The sequence below is a fragment of the Melospiza georgiana genome, chromosome 7 (genome assembly GCF_028018845.1).
Source record: "Melospiza georgiana isolate bMelGeo1 chromosome 7, bMelGeo1.pri, whole genome shotgun sequence".
Taxonomy (NCBI): Eukaryota; Metazoa; Chordata; class Aves; order Passeriformes; family Passerellidae; genus Melospiza; species Melospiza georgiana.
Window position 1 is genome coordinate 40,286,296 of NC_080436.1, and position 21,246 is coordinate 40,307,541.

Consider the following 21,246-nt stretch of genomic DNA (forward strand, 5'->3'; position numbering starts at 1 on the left):
ATCCTGACATGGTAAAACTGCCAATTAATTTTTATCTTCTTTTCTTCCAGTAAAAAATGGCATTTCAGAAGGCAGTGAAAGGAACTGCTCTCATTGGAGGAGGTGCCATAGCAACAGTTTTTGGCCTCTCTCAATTTTCTCAGCATAGAAACAAACACGTAAGTATTAATTATGATTTTTGATAAAATAGGAAACTTAAAATCTGTCACAGCATATGTCAGACTTGTACAAATAGTTTTAAAGAATGACCTTTGGCTGCCACTGGGGGCTTTACTTAGTTGCAGGAGGAGTGGAAAGACCTGACTGAAGTAATAGTGCTGTCTGCACAGTGTTTTCAAGCTGAGAGGCTGGAATTGAAACCAGCAGCACTACCTGTGAATATCCCAGGCTCAGCACAGAGCTGGTGCCAGCTGCTGCTGGGTTCCTGGGGCTGGGGACAGGGTGTGTGCCAAGGCAGGGCTAGGGCAGGCTCTGGTGGGCTGGGGTCCCAGCTGAGGTGCCGTGGGCAGGGGCAGCTCCCCCAGCAGGGCAGGCTGCTGCTGCAGCCACCAGCCAAAGCCAAAGCGGCACATCCCACGTCAGTCTGTGCACTGCATCTTGCTGCTGCAGAAAACAGATTGCCTGGGTGTCTGCTCCTCCCAGCAGGGCTGCAGTGGCTGTGCTCTTGGGCTCCTTTCTGCACCATTGCACCATGGACTTGCAGGGCTGGCACATTCCTCTGAGACCCCTAGTCCAGCCATTCCCCCAGCACTGCCAAGGCCACCATGTCCCCACGTCCACAGTGGTCTTTAAGTCCCTTTTCTGGCTGTTTCTGTGGGGAGGAGGAGGAGCAGCTGGGAATGAGATGAGTCATGTCTGGGGAGCCAAGCTGCAAGTGGATAAGGCAGGATTCTTATGGCTTCAGATGCTGTTGCAGAAAATAAACCCCAGCATTTCAAGTGAGCTCCCCATCGTGCTGCCTGCCTTGCTCCAAGCTGGTAATGTTCTCTCCAGAGTCTCTGTCCCAGGGTTTTACAGCCTGCCTTCAGTACTGGCAGAAATGGCAGCTGCAGCTTTGAGGACTGCTAAATAGGAGAGCTGGAAGGGAAAAGTCACCGGGAGAGGTCACTTGTTCCATATTGCCTGCAGCACCCCAGAATTCAGGGAATTCCTCTTTTTCTGGGGATGGATGGCCACTATGAGCTTCCAGAGACAGGTTAAACCCCCGGGTTTTACAGAGTGTGATCGTGGAGTCAAAATCACAGAACCACCTGTGCTTTTATCCCAACTAATTTTTCTGTACACACACATCTACTGGCATTTTGGGTCACATTTATGCAACTGGAACTGAGTCACTGAATCCCAGAATAGTGTGGATTGGAAGGAGCCTTAAAGCTCATGTCATTGCAGCCCTGCCCCATCCCTGGAGGTGTCCCAGGCCAGGCTGGGTAGGGCTTGGAGCCCCCTGGACAGTGGAAAGTGTCCCTGCCATGGCACTGGATGAGCTTTAGGTCCCTTCCAGCCCAAATCATTGTGGAATTCTGTGATTTGCCCTCAAACACTCAGGCACCTGCATGGCCCAGGTGGCACACTGAGCCTTTGCTGGCTGTTTCACCAGCACTTCCAGCACTGATGGGGACGCAGAGTTGGACACAGATCCTCCTGCTTCCTGACTGCAGTGCTGCGTTCTGGTTTTGGGCCTTTATTGAATGCATCAGCCTCAGCAGGCTGGTGCCAGGTGTGAGATGGGGTGTTCTGGACATGCCAGGTTCAACTGGAGACCGCTGCTGGCTTTTCCTTCCACTCTCCCCTCATGGTCACTGAGGAAAAGGCAGTGCTTTGGTTTGGAATTGCAGGATTCTGCTGCCCTTTCCCAGCCCTGCTCTTCCTGGTGTGTGAGTGTGTGGTTGGTCAGTAGGAATTGCTCAGCAAGGTGAATCCAATGTGTGATAATATGATAATGCATCAGGGCCTGCTCTGGGGAGTTCTAATTACTGTATTTTTTGGTTTAAATGAATAAGGATGATGAATTTGACTCTGCAAACCTACCTGGAGATTTACAGTAGCAAATTAACGAGAGCACTGGATTATGGATTACTAGATCACTTTATAACTTGATGATTAAATTCAAACTGCCAAACTAAATTCCTCTCACTAAGAGCGTAATCAAAACCATTCAGGGAACTCTTGCCTGAGAAATTGTAGATATAAACAGCAATTGCTTATTTCAGTAAACACACTTGTTCACTGCCAAACTAATCACGTTACTGCAGATGGAATCCCTCTGTGCAGCTTTTCTTCACTCCCCCATTTAATTGACAGCAAGATGCATCATATCTATATCAATTCCTGGTACTAATCACTCTGCTTATATTCCAGGGCTAATCTCCACACTCTGGCTATACCAGGGGCTGGATGCTGGGACTCTGCTCTGGGCTCTGCTAGGAGCCATTTGTTGTAAATAATGGGTTTAAAAGCAAACCTAGACATGGAGTCAAACCCACCTGATGCCAGTGTTTCTTGAACTCCAAATCTCTCTTTTGTGGTGTTCTGTTATTTTCCTGAAGTAGCACGCTTGGAAATTTCCCAGGAAATGTAGTGCACAGTAAATTTGGAGGGGAGTTTCCTTCTCCAGAGCTCGTGGAAGTTGATCACATGTCGCTGAGCTTGATCAGCCAAAACACGTGCAAGACAGGGTGTTTTAGTGTCCCCAATTTCCTGCTTGTCACTGCTGTCTGGCAGTGCCAGGGTGGCCTTTAAGGTCCCTTCCAACCCAAGCCCTTCTGGGATTCTGCTATATGCTCTTCCTGTACTTTGGGGATATGAAAGGTTTGTGGCAGTGCTGGAGCCGGCAGGGCCGGTCAGAGAGCAGGGCAAGAGGCAGGAGGAGGTGGGGATGGGCACAATTCCGTGGCCAGGAGAATAACCAGGCACCTGAGTTTCTCTGAAATTCCTCAACTTCTCGCCTGTCTCCTCCCAGCCCCAGAGTGCCTCGCGAGCTGCAGGCTGTGTCTGAGGGCTGCTGTGCCTGTGAGCAGAGTTTGCTGTCTGTGCAGCTGGGCACAGCTGGGCACTGCAGCTCCTGAGTGCCCTGCCTGGGCTGGAGGACAGAGCTGATCCCACAGGGATCACCACGCTTGGGAAAAAGCAGGATTTCTTATAAACTCTTATTTTTTCTGTCTTGTCCCCAGTCCTCTCCAGCTCTCCTGAGGCCCTTTGGGCCCTGGAGGGGGCTCTGAGCTCTGCCTGGAGCCTTCCCTTCTCCAGGGGAGCACCCCAGCTCTCCCAGCCTGGCCCCAGAGCAGAGGGGCTGCAGCCCTGGAGCAGCTCCAGGACCCATTGGATCCTCAGTATGAAGTGGAGGACTCTGTCTCCAGCCCCACTTTCCCCAGGGATTGCGCTGTACCACAGGGGCAGTGGCAGTGGCTGCTGCTGTCCTGAGGGATTTTCATCAGCTGCTTTAGTCAGCATTACAGTCAATATCATCCCTGATTGCAGGATGAACCTGCCCATTAATTATCTTTGCAATATGCACTTCCTTGAGTCATGGCTACTAGTTTTTAGATTTTATTTTCAGCTCTATGGCAGACATAGGGGCACAGAACGAATGCATTTAAATCATGATACTGCTGAGGAATGAGCAAATAATTCTGAACAAAAATATTTAGGCTGCATGCACCATATAATCTGAACTGAGGCTTTTTGTGCTTGGCTGGAAAGGAGTTTCTGTGGTTTGTCACTTGAATTTTTATGAGTCTGCTCTTTCCTGTCTGGGAGATCTGGGCAGAAGCTATTCTGCATAGTTAAGTCTGCCATTTGGCCTGGAGACTGTGCCTAAATTAGGTCTTAAATTAGGGTTAAACAGGTTTTTCTGGTGTTCAAAGTGTTTATAATTTTCAAGAAAGTCTGGAAACGTTCAGAATTCAGTTTAAGTTGACGTTAACAGCAGAGAGCCTTCAGAGACTGCTCAGACCCTTCCTGCTTGAGCCGTGGTCCGTGGTAGGTGGCTGAGCATCAGCCCTTCTCTCCACAGTCACTGCACACAGCAGCATTGGCTCTGGGAATATCAGCCCAAAGAGATCCCCAGGGCCATTCCAGGGAAATGGGAACTTGTCTGCAAACTGCCACGTTGTTAAGCTTTGTCACTTTAAACTTGTATTTTAACGTGCTCTAGGACATAAACTGCATTGCTTAGAAGTTTCTCAAAAAGGAGGTGAAATTAGAGTTTCTTGGTGTTTCAGGGCACTATGTTTGACAATCACATCACTCCTGAACCTCATTAAACTTAGCTTGGATTAACGCCACTGCATGAGATGGGAAATGTACACTCAGCTCTGGTGAATTTTTTTTGAGAGTCCAGAGCCCAGCCATGTGTCTGTTTATTAAAATGCTTTCTTTGTAGTGCTTATTAAAATAATAACAGCATCCTGTAACTTTTGAGAGTTCCTAGAAATAATAATTACAGGTAGTAACACTTGAGTGCAGTGTTACATTGATGTGGGCAAGGTGAAGTAGAGGTGTGGTAGCCCTCCATGGGTTTAGTACCGTTTGCTCCTCAGTGTTTAATACGCTGTGATTGTGAAAGGTGGGGGCAGTGGCTGCAATAAGTGAGTTTACCTCTGTGGCTGTGGAGAAGGCTGCGTTTGGGGGTGTCTGCCCCCACGTGTGTGTGTGTGTGTGTGTGCAGAGCCAGCCGGGGCTCACGGCCGTGCTCCCCCTCTGCAGGGCGCCCTGGTGCAGGTGCAGGCTGCGGAGGCCGTCCCGGGCAGGAAGGAGCATCTCCCCACGCGGGAGCAGCAGCTGGCGGCCCTGCAGAGCGGCGCAGAGTTCGACGTGCTGGTCATCGGCGGGGGAGCCACGGGCTGCGGCTGCGCCCTGGACGCAGCCACCAGAGGTGAGGGCGGGCTGTTACCTGCGGGCTGTTACCCGTGGGTTACCTGCGATGGCACACTGCTCTGGGGGGCTTTCCTCAAGTGCCCGCAGGCAGAGGTTGGCTGTCCTGGCTGGGAAACCTCTGCTCCCAGAAGGACCCTGAGGAAGGTCATGTGGCCATGGTAATTTCTGAAAAATCCTTTCTTTAGGGTTTTTGCTCCTGAGAAGCTGGGAGGCCTCAGGAACAAAATGTATACAATGATTATCCGTGGAATGCAACAGGTGCATCTGTGATTGGCCTCATGTGGTTGTTTCTAATTAATGGCCAATCACAGTCAGCTGGCTCAGACAGAGAGCCGAGACACAAACCTTTGTTATTCATTCCTTTCTATTCTTAGCCAGCCTTCTGATGAAATCCTTTCTTCTATTCTTTTAGTATAGTTTTAATATAATATATATCATAAAATAATCAATCAGCCTTCTGAAGCATGGAGTCAGATCCTCATCTCTCCCCTCATGCTCAGACCCCTGTGAACACCATCACAAGGTCATACAGCACAGTCTCCCCACTTTGGGGAACTGGCCAGAGCACAGAGCCCTGAAGCTCTCAGGCTCTTTAACCTGACATGCACCTCAGAAACAGAGACAAAACCCCAGGAGAACCTTTCAGTTTGAGCTGGGAAACACTCATCCAGCAGGTGTGGTAATATGAATGGATAAAGCAGTAGGGCCTGAGCACAGGGAGATAAGTCCAAACTCCAGCCTGGTTGTTATATTTAATAACACAGGACAAAGATCTTCTCCCTTCTGCCTCTGCTGTGCTTTGGCAGAAAATGCAGTTGTAAAGCAGACAGAAATTATTACAGTTAATCTCTGTTTATCCTTTTCTTGGGTGTACTGGTTATATCAGTAGGTCTCTGAGGTGTGAAATATTCACGGGCATTTGGTTAATGAGTTGTGTCTCGTTGCTGTTCATTCATGGAACTTGCTCTTTTATCGTGTTTGCTTCGCTTAACAACAAATTTTGCTTTTCGTGTGTTTGATAAATCTTCACCAAATTATTTCTGATTGTGTCCATTAATCTTCAGTCACATTCGACAAAAATAAATTGCTCTGATCTTTCTAAGTTACCAGTAATAATTAGATTTTTTTAAGCACATAAAAGTTTTGGGAGACCAGCAGATGTAAAAATCTCAGTGTTGGCACTGCTGAGGGCCCTCAAGTGCTGTGTCCAGTTCTGGGTCCCTCATGGCAAAAAGACATTGAGGGGCTGGAGCATGGTTGGACCCAGTGGTGCTGGAGTCTTTTCCAGCCCCGGGGCTTCAGTGGTTAAGGCTGATTGGACTGTTTCCTGTGGATATCAGAATTCCAAGCGTGCCCCACGGGTTTGGGCACCTCTGAGGCAAGCTCCAAGTAAGCAGAGCTGCCAGTTGTCTCCCTCTCTGGAATGCCACTTAAATGGTTGCTGAAGAGGTGTGGAGCTCCCTGCTGCAAAGGGTTAAAAGTGTCCACGGAGCCCCTCTGTTCCTGCCATGCATCCAAGCTGTCATTTCCCTGGGGAGCGTGCCCCCGTAATGTGCAGTAATGCCTTTCCATTGTGAAATACCCAGCTTTTAATGTGCTGCTGTTTAAGTTCTGCTTTGACTTTTCCCTCAGGAAGAAGGCGAAAATTTTTCATTACAATATAGACAGTGCACTACACTTTGAATACAAATTTATCCATGTACAGAGTAATTTTTCTTGTGATTGTCTCTACCCTAGAGAAGTGTCTTTAATGAATTACATACAAATTGTGTAATTTAAGAAGTTAATTTGGTTTTCTGGTAACACAGGACTGAAAACAGCCCTTCTAGAAAGAGATGATTTCTCATCGGGGACCAGCAGCAGGAGCACTAAATTGATCCATGGTGGGGTGAGGTACCTCCAGAAGGCCATCATGAGGTTGGATTTCGAGCAGGTAATTTTTTGTGCTGGTTGTTCAGCAAGAATTGCTGGGAGACACTTCACTGTCCCAGTTAGAGCTGAGTCTCCTTTGGAGCTTTCCAGTGCTGGGTTCCAGCATTGTGTTCCACAGCCACTGTGCATGGGAAGTGTCTGCTCTGGGGAGCTTTGCTGGGCAGTGTCACTGCCAGGCCCTGCAGGCTGTGGGTTTTGGGAAGGGCAGGCAGAGACAGGGCTGATCTCAGAACCAAAACAGCTTGAAATGAAATAAAATAAAATTAAAAGAGACGGGCAATGTCATGAACTGGGGTGAGTGAGTGGCTGTCCTGTTCTGGAATGGGGAGAGAAAAGATGGTAAATGAGTGATTTAATTTGGAATGGGGGAAGGATATTGTAAATGAGCAACTTATTTTGGAATAAGGGAATAAAAGATGGTAAATGAGTGATTTATTTTGGCATGGGGAAAGAAAATATGGTAAATGAGTGAGAGTTTGTAGATGCTTTTGTGCATTCTTGTGTGGGTGGAAGCCTGATATTCCTGTTTTGAGGACTCACTTTGTCTTTCCATTGGAGCCTCTCAAAGTATGTTTTAGTGGTTGAAATGCTGCTGCCAGAGTGGTGACTTTTCAGGGGAAACACCTGGCTGGTGTTTGGCAGTACAGGATGGTGAGGGAGGGCTGGAGGAGGGTGGGTGCTGTGGCACTGACCATGGCTGGTGTTTGGCAGTGCAGGATGGTGAGGGAGGGCTGGAGGAGGGTGGCACTGACCCTGGCTGCTGTTTTGCAGTACAGGATGGTGAAGGAGGGCTGGAGGAGGGTGGCACTGATCATGGCTGGGTTTTGCAGTACAGGGTGATGAAGGAGGGCTGGAGGAGGGTGGCACTGATCATGGCTGGGTTTTGCAGTACAGGGTGGTGAGGGAGGGCTGGAGGAGGGTGGCACTGACCATGGTGGGTGCTGTGGCACTGACCCTGGCTGCTGTTTTGCAGTACAGGATGGTGAGGGAGGGCTGGAGGAGGGTGGCACTGACCATGGTGGGTGCTGTGGCACTGACCCTGGCTGCTGTTTTGCAGTACAGGATGGTGAAGGAGGCCCTGGAGGAGCGTGCACACCTGCTGCAGAGCGCGCCCCACCTCTCAGGTGCACTGCCCATCATGCTGCCCATCTACAAGTAAGCTCTGCTGTGCCTTCTCTCCTTTACCTTGGCTTCTCACAAGCAAACCCTGGCCTGGGAGGGTTTCTTAAAGCTGTCCTGGGGGAAGTTATTGGGCTACAGAAGCACAAAGCTCACTTGTGGACAGCCAGCAGTCGCTGCTTTGGGGGGCACATCCTGGGGTGCAGCCCTTCCAGCACCCCAGCAGGGACAGCTGCAAAGACCTCTCATTGCCAGGATGTATTTGCTATTCTTGCAGTGCACCCTTGTCCCCCCAGTGTTCCCAGCACGGTGCTGTTCAGTCCCTGTGGGCACAGAACAGATTCCTCCTCCTCTGAGGAAGGCACTCAGTGCTTTGGGTTAGGTTTTCAGCCTGCAAGAGCAGTTACTCACTGGAACAGGCTACTCAGACCAGGGAGGTTTTGCTGAAGGAACCCAATTTTATTAAGATCATTGCTGTTTTCATTATTCCTGTCTTAGTGTGAGGGGCTTGTAAGAGCTGGAGCTTGAGTAGGTCAGTGGCTGCCTGCATTTATTGTGGTCCTGTTTGTGCAGGAGGCCTTACACCCTGCCTTGGGGAAATCCTCTCAGCTTGCACACACAGCTCCAGTATCTCACCCAGAGGCACAACAGCCCCGTTTAGATCCTGATTTTAGAGCAAACAAATCCTTGAATGTGCTTGACTCACTGCAGAGAGTAGCTCAGTTGAAAACAGTGGCAAACAACACCTAAGCCTGCAGTATTTACGTTGTCTTGTTACCACGAGCTTGTAATGCTGCACAAGGTGGAAGTGCTGTAAGAACATTGTGTGTTACTCGCCGTGTTGCAGTAACAGAGTGTGCACACACCTGTAAATGCTGCATTCGTGCCTTGTAATGCTGCACGAGGTGGAACTGCTGTAAGAACATTGTGTGTTACTCGCTGTGTTGCAGTAACAGAGTGTGCACGCACCTGTAAATGCTGCATTCGTGCCTTGTCTCACCTGCCGGCGCTGTTTCCCCCCAGGTGGTGGCAGCTGCCCTACTACTGGATTGGGATCAAGCTGTATGACCTGGTGGCAGGCAGGCAGTGCCTGAAGAGCAGCTACGTCCTGACCAAGAGCCGGGCCCTGGAGCTGTTCCCCATGCTGCGCCGGGACAAGCTGGTGGGAGCCATTGTCTACTACGATGGTGCGTGGCCTGTCTGCCTGCTCTGGGCTCCTGGGCTCTGCCTTTGGGCTTCAAACACCAGTGGGGGGCTGGAGGTTGAGCCCTGGCTCTCTGCAGCTTGCCTCTTGATTGTTAGTGTGGGAGAGAAGTCATGTTTTCTGCAGCAGCTTACTGGGTGTAGGAGAAAATGCAATGGCTTTTCTTGGCTTTCCTTGGGTGTAGAGCAGTGTGAAAGTGTTCTGGTGGAGATGTGGTTTCTGACCTTTTGGCAGCCAAAAGGTCTTCACACAAGGTGGATTATAAGGGGATTCTTTTCCCTTTGTAGAACTGCATTTGGAACAATTCATCAGCTCATCAAAGGGGTTCTGGACTGGGAAGAGCTCTGGAAACACACTGGACTCCAGTGGGGTTTATGAGGCTTCTGCCTAAAGCTTGTGTTGTTAATTGCAGGTGTCTCAGACAGAGCCCAGCAGCCCAGTGGAAATGAATTAAAACTTCATATATATGTGTGGGAATATGTATGTGCAGATTCTTGTTTGGGAGGAGCGTTGGATTTAACGGATGGACTTGTGTTTAGTTGGTTTTACTACTGATAGAAGCTGCATTTTATCTCATTTTTAAGGTCTGGAGGAAATTAGAGCAAAATTTACAAATGTAGCAAAATTTGTTATGGGATTATGTGATAGTTTTTGTACCCAGGACCTGCCATACACAGCACACAGAGAGGGAATTCAGGTTTATTTTTTCTGTATCCTGAGCTATTCCTTAGCTTGTTTTAAGGGATCCCAGGAGCCTGCCAGAAGAACGAAGTGGTTCTCTTAACTGTAATTACACTTCTCATAAGAGCACTATAGCTTGAAATCTATTTATAATCTAGTGAAGTTTTTTCTGATTAAATAAATAATTTGGCTGTATCGTGGCTATTTACTACTCCAGCATTCCAAAGATGCATCTTTCAGGGTAGCCTTAAAATTGGTTTTCACGTTTCTTACATGAATGATTGTTTTAAACAGTGCTGTAAATATAAAGATTCAGCATCAAGATGCCAGGTGGGCTTTGATGGCAAGCACAGGCAGGGCAAGGTTCTGAGTGACTGAGAGATGTCCCTGGAGGTTCAGTGCCATCCCAACAGAGGGAAACAAACCCACACTCACTATTGGGAAGGAAGATAAAATAGAGAAAAAAAGGAAAAATCTGTCTTGCTTTATGTGGCTTTCTCTTAGTTGTCCTCGGTTTTAGGCAGAATGTAAAGAAATGCTGTTTTGAATTAAAATTTTAAAAGTTCTCCAAGCTCCAAGCCTCAGTTTCCCTGAAGAGTAAGATGGGTTTGAAGGACTCAGGGGTGAAATTTGTGAGTGGATAGTGCACGTGTGAGTGTTCTGAGGCTTCGCCTAGTGCAGAATGAGCACTGCCCAGCTGGAGCGTTAATTCAGTGGTGAGCCGGCCACGTTTCAGCTTGCTGCTGTCTGTGTCACTCTGCTCTGGGGCGGCCCCTGGGGCAGGGGCCCCCGTGGGGCTGGGGCACATGGACTGCTTTGTCCTGATCAATTAACCCGTGTTCTGGCCACGGGAAACGGGCTTTAAGGCACAGCATTTCAGCAAGCTCCCTTTAGGTCTTGTAAATTATTGTACTTGAATTTTAGTGATGTGCTGTCACACCCTAAATCCAGAGGGATGGAGCACAAAGGGAGAGGGAATGGAGCTGAAAGTAGAGGAAGGGGTGATGAAAGAAATTTAATTTGTTTTAGTCCTTTCAGAAGGATTAGTCATAAAATAGAGTATTAAATAATAGCAAAGCAAAATACAAGTCTTAAAGTAGGTGATATCTTTCTCTTCTCTGTCCATCCCTTCTCTCTCCCCCGAAGGATGAATTGATAAATTGGCCTTTTAAGGATGGAGTGTCTCAACTGTGAGTGCAGTTAAATGCAGTTTTATCCCATTTCCTCACTTTCTGTATCCCCTGTCGCTGTAATTGTTGCAAACGGAGCTGTTAATGGTGACAGCTGTGGATCCCCAGCACCGAGGGGAAGAGGTGCAAACGCTGCATGAGCAGGTGGGTGCCGGTGTGCTGCAGCCCTGCCCAGGGTCCCCGTGTCTGTGTGGCCCTGGGGGGCTGCTGGCACCTCCAGCCATCCATAATTCATGGGGCCGCTTCGTTCCCAACCGCGCCGGGGTCGTCTTCATTACAGCCTCTCACTTGTTTATACAGGCACAAAGAAATGGTACATCATAAACGTTGCAAGTACCAGCAAGAGCAAATCGCAGCCTTGTCCAGAGGCTATTCCTGCTCTGCCTGAGCATCGGGAAGCCAAAGCATATGTTGGATGTTAGCCGGGGTGTACACAACGTGTCCTATTTATTCAAGGTTTGCTTTGAAGCCACAACTTACAAGTTTGTTTCTTAGGGGGACATGTCAGACTGCATTTAGCATTTGTTGGTATTAGGATACTCCTGAATAGCAAAAAGGCAACATTTTGGGGGGAGAAGGCGGCTGCTATCTGAGCAGGGATCTGTCAGATCCACTTAGGGGCTGCGGGAGAACTGGAGAGGAGGCACAGGGAGAGGCTGGGCTCAGCTCAGGATCTCGGGCAGGATTGTTCCAAAGCACTTTAAATGGGAGAATTAATCTCCATTTAAATTATATAGAGTTCATTATGATAACAACTAGGAAAACCATTAAAGCAGGGATCCAGCTGGCCAGAGTGTGTCAATGTAAAGTGTTCAGCAATTCCAAGTGGCACGGTTCTCTTCATGATACATTATTTTTCTGTCTCTAGGTGCTTGCAGGCTTCTTTAACATATTTTGCCTTGCAAGAGCCCTTAGGTGTGTAAGGAAAATCTGTGTTCTGGAATCAGTCCTGAATTTTAGATTCTAGGGCTCTGCTGACCGTGCTTTCTGAATTTGCTGTTATTTCCTGAAATAAGAAATTAACATATGCTGTGTCTGGGACTCTCTTGCCACATTGAAGTATTGGATTGTTTATTGTCTTGTTCTACAAATCTCCAGTATGTTTACTGGGATGTAAGTAGTTGTTTTTTGCTTTTTGCATTCTCAGTAGTTTTGCATGCATTCTCTGCTGAAATATTTTAATATGGAGGTTATTTAAAAGTAGAAAAAGCCTTGGCAGAGGATTTCGCTTTCCCTGTTTACAGCAAGCCCCCTGAGAAATCCTTCCCAGGCACACGTGCACACACAGACACACACACAAAAATCAATGCAAAAGAGTAGGGCATTCATTAAGCTGTCAAAAATGGAATAAATGCTTTTTTTTATTTGGGCTCTTGTAGCTATTTTTCCTAGGATTTGAGTGTGTCCTGAATTATGAAATGTTATAGCTTTATAATTCATGTTTGACAAATGGATATTTGGAGATGTTGAGCTGTAATAGGGGTATTACAGACAACTCTGTGGCTGTTTTCCTTCACTGGATATAAAAACTCTGACAGCTTGTCACTGAACAGACTTTCCATAGGTGAATTTAAACACGCAGCTGCTGATATTTCCCGGTGTTTCAGCCTGGGGCTGGGTGGGAGAGAGAAGCCTTACAGGCACGCTGACCGTGGTGTGGCTGGGAATCACTCGGTGTGTGTCCGTGCCCGGTTGTGTGCCCGGGCGTTCTGCATCTCAGAGCTACCTGTGAAATCCTGTGGGGTGGGGAGCTGGAAGGGGCACAGAGCCCAGCACAGAGCTCTGGAGCATTCTGATGGTGGCACAGAGAGGCAGGACCAGCTCCCCGGGGTGCAGAGAACCCAGAACAGAGCTCTGGACCGAGCTGGAGCTGGCACAGACAGGCAGCCCCAGCCCCCCGGGATGCAGATGCAGAGAGCCCAGCACAGAGCTCTGGAGCATTCTGATGGTGGCACAGACAGGCAGCCCCAGCTCCCAGGGATGCAGATGCACAGAGCCCAGCACAGAGCTCTGGAGCACGGACAGGCAGCCCCAGCTCCCAGAGATGCCCAGCTCCCTCGGGCACACGCCGTGCCTCGCCGCTCCGGTCCCGCTGCGCTTTCCCCGCCAGGGCCCTTTTATCATTTTCAGAAGGGATAAAATCAATGGGCCGCACCAGCTGCGTGTTTAACCCAGTTTTGCCTCTGTCGGAGGTGCGGGCGCAGCCGCGTGGCTGCAGGAGGAGCCCTTTGCTCCCGACAGAAGGGCGCTGCCTGCCCGCTGCCCCGGGCGCCTTCCCAAAAGCACCGGATGATAGCTGCGTCTCCGCTGTACCTGTAACAATTTAATCGTGTGAGTCAGCCCAGTCAAGCATCCCCAGCTCATGACTGGGAGACATGAAATTCATTGTCATTATTGTCCCTGTCATTTTGGATCATTATATCCTGCTGCAGAATTTTCCTCACTCCAGTGCTTTCTTACCTCCAGGAAGCAGGGATTATGGCTGAGGTTGGGGTGGGGGCAGGACTGTGAACTACATTTACCTCAGGGGAGCCACAGATTAAATTGGCTTTGCTTTCTGACTTGCTGGATTCGTCTGTTTGTACGCTCTGGGTTTAAGGTTGGAAATGATGAATATTCCGGTGAATTCAGGGCCTCTCTCTTTTCTTTTTTTAATGCTTGTATAAGCAAAGGATGGGGTTTGTGTCCCTTAAGAAGTGAACGGGGAATAATTCTTCAGATCGTGTTACCAAAAAGATTTAAGATTATTCCTGAACAAGACGACGTTACTGCTCATTGTGGCACAAACATCTGCGTGGTCCCCGGTGTGTGGTGGCTTTCAGGGCCAGGGATGGAGCTGTGCTGTGAGCCAGGGGCTGTTTGTGGGGGCTGCAGTGGGTCACGGGGTGCCAGCTGCGCTGCTCCTCATGGGACGTGTCCTTGGGAGGGGAATTGGGCAATGGGATCCCTGCCCATCTCACTGCTGCCAGGAACAAGGGACAGGAGCAGAGGAACCGGCCTCATGCTGCCCAGGGGAGCATCAGAATAATGTTCAAAACAACTTCTCACTGCAGCAGTGGCCAGGCATTGTAGTGAGTTGTCTGTGGAGGTGGTGCAGTCACCATCCCTGGCAGCGTGCAGGAGCCATCTGGATGTGCCACTTGGGCCGTGGTTGTGGGGAGATTATGGCAGTGCTGGGTGGTCCGGAAGGTGTGTTCCTGCCTTGCTGCTGTGGGCTCTGTGATCTGTGGGAGCAGGGCTGCTCTCTCTGCTGTGGCAGGGCACTGTGTCCCTCCCGGCACTCCCTCCCTCTGGCCAGCGTGATGTGGCTCCCAGGTGGGCTGTCCTGCATGGCACAGCAGCAGCTGGCCCAGCTCAGTGCACGGGGGCTGATACAGCCATCACTGCTGCGTTGGGAGCTAGAAACCAGCACGGGCTGGCCCCCATGGGAGCTCACCCTGATGGGATTTCCCCCTGGGAGCCATTGGTGGGGACACAGAGAGCTTGGTGACATCCCGGGTCCCCGCCTGGCGCGGTGGCACGGCTGCAGCAGCCCTGCCGTGACGGGCACTCACGGTGACATTTTAGCGCTGTTTCCATAAACTGACAGTGACAATGTTTAGTTTCATTTTAACACAGTGCTTTTCCTGCCACTGACACGGCAGTCACAGCGTAGTGACAAGTTGAAGGCTGATACAAAAGAAGTGGGAAACAACGCAATTATAAAGCAGTCACACAGAGCCAGAATTCCAAATTTTGTCTGTCACTGGATGTGGTGGATATTGTGGCTTATTTTTGTGGCTTTCTTAGTGGGGATCTTAGTTTCAGTAGGAGTTTTAGCTCCTGTGCTGTAACTTGGCAGCAGACTCAATCAGACAGACGTTTGAAGGATATTGGGATTTCTTCTGTAAAAACATTTTATGGGCTTTCTGCCTCTTGCTTTGTTTATAACTGCAGAATTTGGAATAAATCATAGTAGAACAGGGGCATTGGCTTTAAACAGACAGAGGGCAGGGGTGGGTGGGAGGTCAGGGAGAAATCCTTCCCTGTGAGGGAGGTGAGGCCCTGGCACAGGTGCCCAGAGAAGCTGTGGCTGCCCCTGGATGTGTCCAAGGCCAGGTTGGCTGGGATAGTGGAAATGGTCCCTGGAAGGGGAGGTGGAATGGGATGAGCTTTAAGGTCCCTTCCAACCCAAACCATTCTGTGATTCCAAGATTCTTGTGATCTCAGCTGGTGCTAAATGGAGGAGGTCAGAAATGAAGGTGACTACTATTGGGTGACTACTAAACTGTGGATGTGTCAAATGTGAGTTTGAATCTGTTGGGAATCAGTTTACCTGTGGGAAGGCTGGAGGCTTCCCCTGCCACAAAAGCTCACAGCTCTGGGCAGGTGTTAGAGAGCTGAGATGTGGGGTGTGGTTATTTCCAGTGCACGGTCAGTTGTCCACCATCCTTCCCACCTGCTTGGGCCTCAGTTCAGCAGCATGGGTGCCCAGGGCACAGCAGGGTGGGCGCTGTGTGCCCTGCAGGAGCTGCAGGCACAGCCAGGAGTGCTGTCGCTGTGCTGCTGGGGGGATGGTGCTGATGGAGCCGGGTCAGAACGCGTCCCCTGGAGCAGGACAGGAGCAAGGACATGAGTGCTGCACAGCCTAGAAAGTCTTGGAGTTTGCAGCAAATTCCACTTCAGCTTCTTGTGATTCAGAGAGCTGGAGAGTTCAGGTCTGAGGGCATTGTTCTGACTTGTGACTCACGAGTCAAAGGGGACATTCCCCCTGAGCTTACTCTGCTTGTTTGGGGAGGAGAGCTCGCTGAGCTCTCGCTCAGAGAAGTCTGGAACGATCTTGAGTCACTCCAGCTGATTCATCGTGCCTAACTGGGATCTAACCCTTTCCATATGCACAACAGCTCCTGGGCTCCTGCTTAATGCTTGTAATAAAACTGCTCGTGCAATTAAGCACTTCCTTAAAATTATAGGAGAGGGACAGTCTTGGGGACTTAGTGTAGTGTGGTTATATATATCTAATGCACATGTATAATTGTGTCATCACTCACCAGCCTTCAGTGTGGTGAGGTTGGGGTAAGGTTTGTGGGTACACAGTGAGAAAACCTTGGGCAGGAAAGGATTTGGTTTCCTGTGTTGCTTTGTTGTGTGCCTGCTGTTACCTGGTGCAGGGCTGCAGTAAGGAACACACCTGTAGGCAGGTGAGCTTTAAGGTCCCTCTCATCCCTCTCTGGGGCTCTGTGAATTGGTGTGATGGGGTAGTTGTCAGAGTGACACAGGACAGAACATACCAGAGCTGCCAGAGCTGCCTCATTCCCACTCTGGTTTTCACACAACGCTCCTGAACCAGCCCCAAACAAATCTCTCTGGTCTGTGGGCTTTGTTACCTCTCCCTGCTGGCTGGGGCTCAGCTCTGATAAAAATAAAATTGAATGTACGCTGTGTGCACTCTGGGGGAGGATCCTGTGAGTGCCAACGGAAACATTGTCTGTTCGGATGTGGAGAAATACAGCATTTGCTACTAAGGAGTGAAAATAGAATTCTCCCAAATTACACAAAAATAAGAAATTATAAACCAAATGGCATCACTGCTGGGCTTAACGTGGTGTGGGACAGACTTACTCAAACTGTCTTTGCACACTAAATGTCCTCAGCAGTGTGGCTTTCAGGATTGAGGGGTTTCTGAGAGGGTTCAGTGCTAATTTGGTGAAAGCACTTAGGCCAGTGTTTTGGGAAAAGCTGGGTTGACTGCCCTTATAAAAATGAAAGTATCTCTTCATTGTCACCATGTTACAGCAGGTGAAAACAGCAAATAAGGGATGACTCTTTCAGTTTTCCTCGCCATTTTCAAGAGGCACTGCACAAGGAGCTGCAGAGAGCTCAGCATGTTTCCTCAGCATGCTCAGGGAGGTTTCTCCCAGTGTGCTGAGCTGTGGCTGCCTTCTGTTGGGGTGCAGCAGGTGAGAAGTGGCACATGCAAGGGACTAACACTCAAACCCAGCCCTGGAGCAGCAGAGTCCTCTCCAGGCAGGGCACTGGTGAACATCTCCTCTTGGGGAATGCCACGGTTACCTTTTCACTGGGCTGCCTACACTTAGGAGATGTAGGGGATCTTCAGGGGCATACTCACCTGTAAGAGAAGGATGCCAAATTAATTTGGCTTAGCCACTCTGTTGTTAGAAAATAACTTTTTGGCGGAAGTATTTGAATATTCTGATTCTCTGTTCAAGTGCAGGATTTTAATGTCATTATCTAGGGAGAATACACACATGCCAGTTGGCAGGCCCTTAAAAAAAAGGCAAAACCCAGCTGTTCCTGAGTATGGAACCACTATCCTGTGACCCCATCTGTCCTAAACTGCACTGTTGTTCTCCACAGATGATAGATTCCCAAGGTAGGAAGTCACTCTTTACTCCTTTCAAACCCAGACCTCTGCAGATCTCTGCTGTTCATGCCATGAAATACTCAAGCACTCCACACTGTAGGTCACATCAATCTGAAGCCAGTGTGCTTTTCTAGCCGTGTAGTTAATCAGGAACTGGTTATTTCCCAGTCCTCTGCCTGCAAATGCATTCCATGGGCACTCAGTTGCTTTTGGACAGCTGAGGAGTGAGTAATAGCATGGGGGTTCTTGCGTCAGAATAATGATGAGGAGAAAATGGATGAGAGGTTCAGAGAAAGGAGGAAAATGTTGTTTTGAGCACAGTGGTCCAAATCCTGGCATGTGCTGAGAGTGACCTGAGCTCACTCTGACTTTAGGAGCATTGGGAGGCTCAACAAAACACTGAGCAGCCTTTGGATTTGGGGCTTGCTAAACAATTGTTACTTGGAAGTTTGGTTTTATAGAAGCTACCCATTTCCACATTATTTATTCTGCTGATTGGCTTCTCCGGATTGCTTTTGCTCTGGACAAATAAGTGACAAGTCTGGGAAGAGGCAAACTCGCCAAATTTAAACAGTCAGGGCTCCATAGACCAGAGCTAATATTGGCTGAAGTGGGGTCGTGCTGAATGTGATGAATCCCCACACCAGGGCACCCCAGGAGGGGGGTTTGTGTTGGTGCCACCTGGGGCCCTGCTGGCAGGAGCAGACTGGGGGGCCTGAACGCCCTGGCCCCAGGCTCCTGCTGCAAGGAGGGAGCACATCCCCTTGCGCTGATGGCACAGCAGGGTTTGGGTTTGGGGGCCCTGCCTCAGCGGGGTGCTGCATGGTGTGTGGCAGCTGAGTCCTGCGGTGCCATGGCTCGGGCTGGCCCAGTTCAGCCCCAGGGAAAGGGGGATGTCTCCAGAGCAATGAGCTCCTCAGAGCCCCTGGCCACGGGCTAGGGGAGCGTTTCCTGGCTTACAGAATCACTGAAGCATTTATGTTGGAAAAGCCCTCCGAGAGCATCCAGTCCAAGCTGTGACCTCATCATCCAGCCCAGAGCACCGAGCGCCACATCCAGTCCTTCCTTGAGCACTGGGTTCCTCTGGAATCCCTGTTGTTGTGTGGAAGCAGCTGCTGTTCCGCAGCTTGTCGCTGTCCTTTGTCCCTTTTTCACCCAGCGCTCCCTTTGCACACGAGCTGTACCTTCTCTCAACCCTGCCTGAAAGTGGGCAGCTTTGAGGTGAACCTCATAAGGTCATTTATCCCTCCCTGCCATGGCAGCAGCAGCAGGGCCCGTGCATTTACTGAAAGCTTTGCCTGCCAGCTCTGACCGATGGTTGTTCCCTCTCGTGCATCTCGTGTGATGGAGCATCCCCAACTTTTCCTGACATCTTGCTCAGTTGTTTTGCTGTTCTTCCGTTGTTGCAGCTGATTCTGGGCATTGTTTGCTGAGTGGAATTGGAGTTACTGTTTGTTTCTTCATCGGTGCTTTATCATGCTGCCGTTTCTGCACACTTTGTGTAACTTTTTTTCTCATAGCTGAAGACGGATGGCACTGCACAGCCGGGGCTGGGTTGGAATGAGGGGTTTGGGGAGGGGAGGTGGTGCTTGCGAGGCCATTGATCCCATCTTTATAACTTTGCCCTTTTAGCTGGGAACAGATGATTTGCACAGGGGTTGGAGATTTGCGCAGCCAGAATCCGAAGGACCAAACTTTACATAAACCATTTATACTAAATGCTGGGAATGCTGGCAACATAAATCACCTACAGTATCTATTACAAATTTATCACTTTTTCAGTATGGTCCGTGATAGGAGTGGTCTGAGCAGGTGGGCAAGTGAACCTCAGGAAGTTTAGCCTGCTCGGAAATTAATTATTCAGGACACACAGAGCCTGGCCCCTTCAATGTATAGTAATTCTTTCCAGCCAGCATCCAGGCCTCCAACTTCAGTGCAATAATAAATAGGAAAAGTCTCAGGTGAAACCAGTATTTCAGAGTAATTAATCATCTTCCCCTCACAGTCCCTCCACCTCTCTCTTGGTTTCCTTTAAGGAGGGAATTTCAGTAATAAATCTTTAATGATATGTGTTAAGAATCCTTCATTAATTCTTGTCCACTTATTTCTCTTTTTTGGTTGCTTTTATGTTATATGTTGGGAAGTTCAAAGGCATATACAAAAAAAAAAAAAACCCAGTTAAATTTGGCCGAGTCTCTAAAAGGACGTTTAGGATGTCGAGTGTCATGTGTTCACTTGGTAATCAGACTTGTTGGTTAATACCAGTTGTGTTGTCAAAATCCTGGGTGTGGATACCGAGTTAGGGCAGGATGATAAAGGAAAGGCAGGGATGGTTTGTGTGCTGCTCAGTGCAGCAGTGCAGACCCTCAGCGAGAGGCTCAATGTGTGGGGCAGGCACAGCCCATGTGGGGCTGGCATGGGGCAGGCCCAGCCTGTGTGGGGCAGTCGGAGCTCGTGGGGCAGGCACCGCCTATGTGGTGGACAGAGCCCGTGTGGAGCTGGCACAGCCCGTGTGGAGCTGGCACAGCCCGTGTGGGGCACTCACAGCCCGTCGGGCAGGCCCAGCCCGTGTGGGGCAGGCACAGCCCGTGTGGGGCAGTCGGAGCTCATGGGGCAGGCACAGCCTATGTGGTGGACAGAGCCCGTGTGGAGCTGGCACAGCCCGTGTGGGGCACACACAGCCCGTCGGGCAGGCCCAGCCCGTGTGTGGGGCAGGCACAGCCCCTGTGTGGAGCAGGCCCAGCCCATGTGGGGCAGGCACAGCCCGTGTGTGGGGCAGGCACAGCCCCTGTGTGGAGCAGGCCCAGCCCGTGTGGGGCAGGCGCAGCCCGTGTGGGGCAGGCAGAGCCCATGGGGCAGGCCCAGCCCGCGGGGCGCGCTGGACGCTGCGGTGCCCCCCCGGTCTGGCCAGGCCCGGCCCGGCCCGGCCGTGCATGCAGAGCCCGGCAGCGAGCGGCCGTGAGCGGTACGCGATGTGACAGGGACAGCTGTGACAGATCCGTGCTGACACGCTGCCGCGGCGCCGGCCGTGCTGCGGGTGACGGCTGTCCTTCCCTTCCCTGCAGGACAGCACAACGACGCGCGCATGAACCTGGCCATCGCCCTGACCGCCGCCCGCTACGGCGCTGCCACCGCCAATTACACCGAGGTGCGGCACCTGCTCAAGTGCTCGGACACGGGCCGCGTCTGCGGCGTGCGCTGCAGGGACGTGCTCACCGGTCAGTCTGGGGTTTGGGGTGTGTGTGGGGTTTGGGGTGTGTGTCTGGGGTCTGCGACGTGTGCTGCAGGGACGTGCTCACGGGTGAGTGTGGGGTTTGGGGTGTGTATGGGGTTTGGGGTCTGTATAGGGTTTGGGGTGTGTGCAGGATCTGTGGGTTGCGCTGCAGGGACGTGCTCACAGGTGAGTGGGGTGTGCAGGGTCCCACTGCAGGGATGTGCTCACAGGTGAATGGGGTGTGCAGGGTCCCACTGCTCACAGGTGAGTGGGCTCTGTGGGGTGCCCTGCAGAGGGCAGTGATACTCTGGGGTAACATGAGAGGGAGGAGCGGGGCCACTGCTGTCTGCAAACAGCCCTGAACCAGCACAGGAGCCATCTTTCTGGGCCGTGCCATTAGTGTCACTCAGCTTCCACTTCTGTCACATTTCTCACTCAAACCCCAGTGTTTTGGCAGGCCAGACTAAGCCTGGCATCCCAGCCCTTCTGTCAAGCAAAGAAGATGACATTGTAAAAGGCTCCATGCTGTACAGTAGTAATCCCATTTACCGAGTCTGTGGGCTGAGACTGAAATCTCTCTTCTTGAGAGGCACATTTCAGCTGAGCAACTTCCACCCCACGTGCCTCTCTTCTGCCCTTACAGATAAGCTGGGATTCCACTCTAAAA

The 21,246-nt window shown here is 50.4% G+C and overlaps 1 protein-coding gene across 2 annotated transcripts in view; it reads left to right on the forward strand.

Annotated features, from left to right (window-relative positions):
• Nucleotides 1-21,246, forward strand: part of GPD2 (glycerol-3-phosphate dehydrogenase 2) — a 48,114-nt gene that overhangs the window by 11,253 nt on the left and 15,615 nt on the right. For both annotated transcript variants that reach the window (XM_058027933.1, XM_058027934.1), the window contains exons 2-7: nt 51-158; nt 4,705-4,873; nt 6,684-6,808; nt 7,865-7,962; nt 8,950-9,113; nt 20,431-20,583. In XM_058027933.1, the coding sequence (XP_057883916.1) occupies nt 57-158; nt 4,705-4,873; nt 6,684-6,808; nt 7,865-7,962; nt 8,950-9,113; nt 20,431-20,583 (811 nt within the window). In that variant the 5' untranslated portion in view covers nt 51-56. The remainder of the gene's footprint in view (nt 1-50; nt 159-4,704; nt 4,874-6,683; nt 6,809-7,864; nt 7,963-8,949; nt 9,114-20,430; nt 20,584-21,246) is intronic.